Raw genomic sequence first — 7,928 nt, 5'->3', positions numbered from 1 at the left:
TCACTGTTTCCTGCCCATACTGTCACAAGCTGAAGCAATCTTGATTACACAGTGTGTCAACTATGCAGCCATTTTGTTTTGTCGAGTATTTACTACAGTAGTTTTCTATTCGACTGGTCGTCTCGTTAATAGGTTTACCGCTGGGCAAGTGTTTAACGAAGAACGACCAGGCAAATACGGTCATTGGTTTATAAAGAGGGCGCTAGTAGAGTGTATTTCAAAGAATTAAATTTTATTGTTCACCAGAGAACAAAGCAAATGGTAGTAATCTTGATAACGGCGGTGACCAGGGCCACAGTTTACACGCCACGTCATGCTGAAATTAATACTGTTCCTTACGATCAGCATACTTTATTATGATGGCTACTGAATCTTCAACCCAAACACGCGTTGTTCTCTGGTCAATACCTCGATGTATGACTACCGCGTTTATGCGCTCGATCGATACACTCGATGAATCCGTAGTTTTCCACGAAAACTTTGCAGCCGCATATTGGCATGGACCTGAAGGTAATCACAAGAACCTGTTTAGCTTTGCTCCTTACCATACATATGATTATGTAAAAGCCTTACTTCAACAGGAAATGCCAGGCAAAAGGGTAATATTTGCAAAGGATTTTGCTTTCGCATTGCAAAGGAAGTTTGAAAAGATTCCGGACGGTTATATTCACACATTTTTAATCCGGAATCCAACAAAGGTATTCATGTCACTACGTTACCAGTTTAAAGTGCCGTGGCTCAAGGCCATTTTCTTTGGTAGGGAAATGCAAACATACTACCCAGAACATAATTTTTATTTTGTGGACATGTGGAAGCTCTATGTGCACATCAAAGACGATCTCAAGAAACCTACTCTCGTTATTGATGTTGATGACTTCTTGCAAGATCCTGAAGCGATGATGAAGATTTATTGTCAATCAACTGGCATACCATTTCGAACATCGATGTTGTCATGGCAACCGTGTAGTATATGGAATGTGGACTGGCAATGTAGCACTTACTTGAAATATTTTGCGTGGTGGCAAGGTTGGTATAAGAGCACTTTTAATAGCAATGGATTCGAAACATCCAAAGGACAGACCAATACTCCAGAAATTACAATGCTACCACCAGATGTCAGGAAACTTGTGGAAATCAGTGAACCCTATTATAAATTACTGTATGATGAAAGAATAACAATCTGATTTGGTTTTCACTATTTTTCACTTTTGTAATAATATGGGAGAACAATAATAATAATAATAATAATAATAATAATAATAATAATAATAATAATAATAATAATAAATTATTATTATTAACAACAATATTGATGGTAAACAGTTAAATAAACGCTAATTATGGCGTTCAGGTTGAATAATTTGTCACTTTTATTTGATTCAATACTATAGTTCCTAAACCTTCGAAATATGTTAGCCTATTTTATAAAATACCCACTATCTTCGTCTAAGTTCAACCATTAACATCTATAAACCACTTCTTTTCATTTTTTTAAACAGTCCTATAATTACCATTAAACTTCCTATTCATGGGAAATGAATTGAAATTATTTGAAAAAAAATATCAAATTCTTACCAAATTGCTGACAAAGATAACAAGCTTTTACAGGGCATGGTGGCGCAAGGTTAGCAGCATATCATCTGCGTAACATAAATTATTAATTTTAATGTGATTGAGCTCACATCCATAATCACGAGTACTTAGTATGATACCATCATTTTATGCATCGTTTATCAGAGGAGACATAACCCCCCTCCACTTGTATCACACTATTTGTTACTTGACACATCTTGACTAGAATTTACCCTATCTAACAAGAAATCTGCAATAAGGTTGGTCACTTTAAATTAACTGCATGCTTCCAAAGACTAGACCAGTGATTTACTCTATCAAACGCTTTACTAGTGTTCAGAAAATATGTATATATTGGGATTGCTGTTTCTGTATAGCTAATTGCGATACTCCACAGCCAGTCTGAAAAGGAAAATGCACGTTTCAGTAGAGTGTTTAGAAATCAATCTAATTACCTCAAGAATAAGGGCATCTCAACAGTAAGTAATAAGTTACTAAATGATATCGAATTCAGACCAGTGCTTGTAGTCCAGGGTCTCAGAACAACCCCCTGCACCACTTGCGTTTTGCCTGTCATTATTTTTTTCAAGAATCACCTTGTTACTCAAGCGATTTCTGGTTGCTAGTGCATGTAAACCAACAAAGAGGGTACCTTTTTTGTTTAATATTAGGACTGATATTGGTGGGGGGGGGGGTAATTTTTTCCCACAACTTTTAATCAACTAAATATTTTTTCTTGTTTTTGATATCAAAGTGTAGAAATATACATTTCCTATCATATTGTATAAAGGGCAATATAATTAGGTCGTTAATATGTCACACGAGGTCAATAGGTCATCTTCCAAAGATCAACATCGAATTTTACCCAATAATTTATTATTAAAACTTGTGATAACAGATTTTCTTTCCTGTTAAAATTGAATTAACATGGATGAAAGTTAGTTGAAGTAAAACCAGGGAACACGGAAGTTCACTGTTCCCTGGTAAAATATATATAAAAATACATGTACTGTATAGATAAAATTGGGACATCTTAGCTTCAATCACTACAAAGTTATGGCTCCAAAAATAAGTGGGCGTATCTATATGTATATGCATTCACCATTGGATTTTGATACGAACGGAAAAGGTTTTAACTAGCTTTAAATAGCAGATATGAGGCAGAAAACTGGTGATGTACCTTAGAAGTGACCTGTCTGTTATTATATGTTATGAAATATTTATATTTTCAAAATTGTGATACTTAAACAACTAGTAAATATGCGTGTAAATTTCATTACAATTTGTTATGGATTCTGGACTGTGTTTAGGCCTTTGGGTAAACCATTTTACAAGGAATATGGAATTTTTCACTTGTACAGTGAAGCGATGGAACCCCCAAAAGACAAGCTACAAGCGGCGCAGTGCAAAACTAAAGTGGCACAGTGCAAACTTCGAGTGGCGCATTGCAAAGCTAAAGTGGCGCAGTGCAAAACTAAAGTGGCACAGTGCAAACCCAAATGTGTTGTCCGCCACTTGACTTTTGCACTGTGCCACTTTGACGTTTGCAGTGCACTTGACGTTTGCACTGCGCTACTTGTAGTTGTCCTTTTGGCGATATTACAAAGACGATATTACACCAAAAGGACAAACAATCACAGTGCAAGTGGCGCAATGCAAACCTAAATGCGTGCGCCGCCACTTGACTTTTGCACTGCGCCACTTGACTTTTGCATTGCGCCACTTGACTTTTGGCGATATTTTATGGAACGCCAATTTGGCATCAAAATGAAAATAAACTTATTATTACTATATTATTTTTACTGTTAATAATAATAATAATAATAATAATAATAATAATACAACATTAAATGGTCAATCATCGACAGAGCATCGGCTTACTCCCCAAAAACAAAACGCTGCAACCTATGCATAACCGAGAAACTTCACATAATATATTCAGACAAACAGTCAACACTAAACAAAAGATTGTCTAAATGCAGGCACAGCAACAAATACCTACTTAAAAACAATTAACTCATTTGCATTTTCACCTGCCTTAGCATTCATATACTCGCACAATCCTTGTATTCTCTCACGCCTGAAGATTGCATTAGCATGAAACAGTCTGTAGAGTGATAATACCCAGTTCTACAAGTTCTACATTTTCAATATTTACGCTCTGCATCATCACGTGTATCGAGCACTATACGTTGCTAGTATTGCCAACTAAATTTATTCATATTATATATATATATACATATATATGCATAACAGAATATTCTAAAGCATAATATTGAATACTGCAACGTCTTTAACTGTAATTTTAGAAAGAACATGAGCCAATAACAATAAGGTATGTTCCCAGTTTGTCGAAATCCGGTTTGCCGAATTTAACCCAGTTTGCCGAACCCAGTTTGCCGAATCCAGTTAACTGAAAACATGAAATCCCAGTTGGCCGAAACCCGGTTTGCCGAACCCAGTTTGCCGAATTTGAATTTTGTCGTCACCGTCGTACAAAAGCGCACCACGCTACTATTAAATAAAATGTAATAAACGACAATTTGGGTATGTAGGCGAAATCGATTATAAACTCAGACTTAACTTTATTGAACTAAATGTAATAATGGTAATTATTGTAGGCGAAACCGAATGTAATTTCTGACTTAATAACCAAAAAAAAAAAAAAAAAATAGTTAAGACCATCAAAATGGCTTCCTGTTGCTCACCACTTTAATTTAGCGAGCCATACTATCATTGATTTTGGCTTTTATAATCTTAGGCACCACTTTCAAATCTACTGTAATAAGGCTGAAGGCTAGAGGACTGGGCGGATACCCGCGAGACACCTTCTAGCCTTAATAGATCTGAAATTGGTGCCTAAGATTAACTAGCCTAAATCACTGATAGTATGGCTGTTTAATTTGAAATAGTGAGCAATAGGGAAGCCCTTTGAAGCCCTCTAAAAATACATGCTTCACTATTCCAGCCTAAAAATACATTCTTCATACTGTATAATGTTTTGAGGCATCTACTGATTGATGACCACCTGATGAAGGGCGATGCCAGAAAACGTTTGTGTTTTTACGATTAGAACTTAAGGCTACTGTACACTTTTGCTTTATGCGTTTTATTACTATAATTAATTACTATAATTAATATATATATATATATATATAGGTATGTATATATATATGTATATATATATATATATGTATATATAAGTATATATATGTGTGTGGAGGGGGGTGTGTGATACTGCCTTTACTTTTTGATAAGACAGCCTATATAATAATGATTCATGATGTTTTCCATTATTCTAGATGAGGGCCACATGAGTGGCAGAAATATCCGAGATACTAATAAATCAGTGTTCTTAAAGCCTACTATTGAAGCTGTTTCATTTTTTCTATATATATACATATATATATATATAATATATATACATATATACATATATATATATATATATATATGTGTGTGTGTGTGTATGTATATCTATATATATACATGGAGAAAAAATAGTGCCACCACTTCTTAATGATGCAGTGTGGTAAGAACATGGACCTTATTAGTATTAAATAGGTCCATGGTAAAAGTAAGTATTCCATCGTGAATTTTATGCTGCTGTTCATGTTTCACTGCTTTTAACTGATTTTCGGCAAACTTGGTTTGGCAACTGGATTCGGCAAACTGGGTTCGGCAAACTGGGTTTCGGCTAACTGGGATGCATTGTTTTGAGTCGGCAAACTGGAACTCGGCAAACTGGGATTCGGCAAAGTGGTCTCGGCAATCTTGTTCGGCAAAATAGATTTCGACCATCTGGCCTAGACCCAATAATAATTGTCTTTATAATTAGAAAGTGAAGCAAGATAGGCCTAGGTCTACTGGTAAAACATATGGTACAAAATGGATTAAACAATACATGCTAAAATGTTGTGATGGATGGGACATTCCTAATTCGTCACGTATCGATTTATGTGATGGTCAATTTATAATGTATTTTATTCCATTATATTTAGTGAACATATACGAGCTTGTATCAGCCGACTCACCGAAGCGATACGTTCGACGTACCAGCTACATACTAACCGTGGAGTAACGAAGGGGCCGGAGGACCCTGGGCAGGTCCTTAAGGTGGGGCGAAGGGCCCCCGGTGGGGCGGCGTTTTTAGCTTTCTATGACTTATTTTAATGTCTTTCTTTTACACATTCAAATTTTAAGTTTATGTAAAGTGATTTGACCAATAAAAGGTGTACTTGATAACTAAGATATCCAGTGGTGGACTCAGGGGGGCGGGGTAGCCGGCCAGGGCCCCTCTAACTTTTTCAAAATTATAACAAATTGGAGAAAAAAAAAATTATATTTAAATTCGAAAGTCTGAGAGTGCCATTTCCGGCCATTTTGAGGTGCATTATTGTAAATTTTCTTACCTCAGCCTCAACCATGGTGGGGCTGAGGTGGTAGACCCTCAATCTGTCAAAGTCCCTCCCTAGGCCCTCTCTATTTCAAATTCCTGGATCCGCCACTAAATAATCACTAATAAACATATGCCTATTACAAATATATACTAAACAAAACGAGCTAATTAAAATCGATAAATATTTATGGAAATTTATTTTAATAAAATGCAGACTAAAAATGCCCCAATCACTCGACAGAATTTGGCTTAGAAAAGAGTATAGCTTATTTGTTTTTAAAAACATTTGAATTCGCTGGGGTTCCCTTTAGGTTCCGGGGCCCCAGGCTTTTGCAAGTGAGAGCACGTAGCCGTTACGCCACTGCATACTGGATACTCTGCTGCTCCTTCCATTGTTCCCGTCTCTTTGTGCTGTATGTTTTCTGCTTTGCTTTGTTCCCGCTGGGATGTTCCTGTTATTATAGCCATTAAGCAGCGATTTCTTTTAGTTTTATTTTGATATATAATTTTCTTTAAATATCAAATTATACGTTTTAAATACTTTTTTTTTATATGTCCTGATTTTAATTACTAGGCCTAAGTTTTAAATTTTAATTTTTTATACACTCCAATGGGAAGCAAATTTCCAATTGTTGATGCACAGTAGGTGATTGAGAACTGAACACTAATTAATTGCATGTGTAAATTGTGATTTAAAAAGGAGGTAGTAAAGTGGGGTTTCCAAAAGAACATTCAGTAAAAGAAAGAAAAACTCATGGTCTGAAGCTACACTATAGTGTTGAGAATGTGTATGGAATCATCTTTGTTTAAATACAGTTTGATTCAGGGGTGGCACCACAATTTGTCTGACGAACCAAAGATACTAGAGTCCTCGCGTTGTAAAAATGAGGCGGAAGTCGTGCCCAACGTAGGCGGCGTCCTTCTTTTTAACCATGCAAGTTTCCTATACTTGGTGCCCAACGTACAGGGCGCCCTACTGTTGCTAAGTATATTCAGACGCAAAAGGCGCCCTTCCTTTACCACTTATGGAGGAAAACTTTTTCACTAAGAGTGCGTCCGGCCATGCGATTCTGCGCTGTATTGTTGTTTTATTCTTTACTGATTCATGATTATGCTTTAATTGTTTTGTGTATTATTTGGATAATAGCAACGATTTCTACCGCCACCAAGGAGATTATGTATTCACCGATGTCACTGTCTGGGTGACATCGGTTTGTTTTTATATCTAGTATATTTGTTGAGAATTGATAATAAAATACGCGACGACTTGGTAACGAAAGTTTGGACAAGTTTTTTTAGATCCAGCTGTAGGGGCGTCCCATTTTTCGTATTCCCACCATGCATTTCGGTGGAACATGGTGGAACACTTTTTTTTTTGTGTGAGAACTCTATCTTGTATTTCTAGTATCTTTGGACGAACATAGCGAGTGCGTACAGTCCTTTGATCTTTGTAACTGTTGCATCGACAATCCGATACTAGTTGCGAGTACAGCCGTCAATTATTCGTCTATGCGTGCCATACGTTTTATGTTGTTAGTTACTATTTTATTAATTTTGGGTTATTCGCAATGTCTGCTACATCTGATTTTTTTTTTACCGCGAACTTGTTAAAAACTTCTATAAACTGCAATTTGATTTGTTTGTTTTGAAAATGAAAAGTTATTGCAATTGAAAATTCACGAATTTTATAAAATTTCATGTTCTTATATAACATTAAACTGTCATTTTGACAATGTTGGACTAAGGTGCAAAAAACGAACATTTGTATAGATACAGAACATGATTTTTTTTCTGCGAAGTGAGTCTCATGAACAACAATACACCACAATATCGGTAAAATTTAAGCCCCATTCCCGGCAAAATTTCACTAAAAATTGACTTTTTTTTAGAAAATATGCATTTGCATTACTCCAATTATTATAAATCATGGAAAAATATTGGCATGAATTTTAGTTTT

The 7,928-nt window shown here is 35.8% G+C and overlaps 1 protein-coding gene across 1 annotated transcript; it reads left to right on the top strand.

Annotated features, from left to right (window-relative positions):
* Positions 1 to 214: 214 nt before the first annotated feature.
* On the top strand, positions 215 to 2,854 carry LOC117101397 (branched-chain-amino-acid aminotransferase-like protein 1). The gene has a single exon (XM_033241375.1). It carries the CDS (start codon positions 357 to 359, stop codon positions 1,182 to 1,184), a length of 828 nt encoding a protein of 275 aa, XP_033097266.1. The 5' UTR covers positions 215 to 356; the 3' UTR covers positions 1,185 to 2,854.
* The last annotated feature ends 5,074 nt before the right edge of the window (positions 2,855 to 7,928 follow it).

The sequence above is a fragment of the Anneissia japonica genome, unplaced genomic scaffold, assembly GCF_011630105.1.
Source record: "Anneissia japonica isolate Jap-2015-1 unplaced genomic scaffold, ASM1163010v1 scaffold287981_len1045443_cov154, whole genome shotgun sequence".
Taxonomy (NCBI): domain Eukaryota; kingdom Metazoa; phylum Echinodermata; class Crinoidea; order Comatulida; family Comatulidae; genus Anneissia; species Anneissia japonica.
Note: the sequence above shows the minus strand (reverse complement) of the source record. Positions and strands in the feature narration are given on the sequence as shown.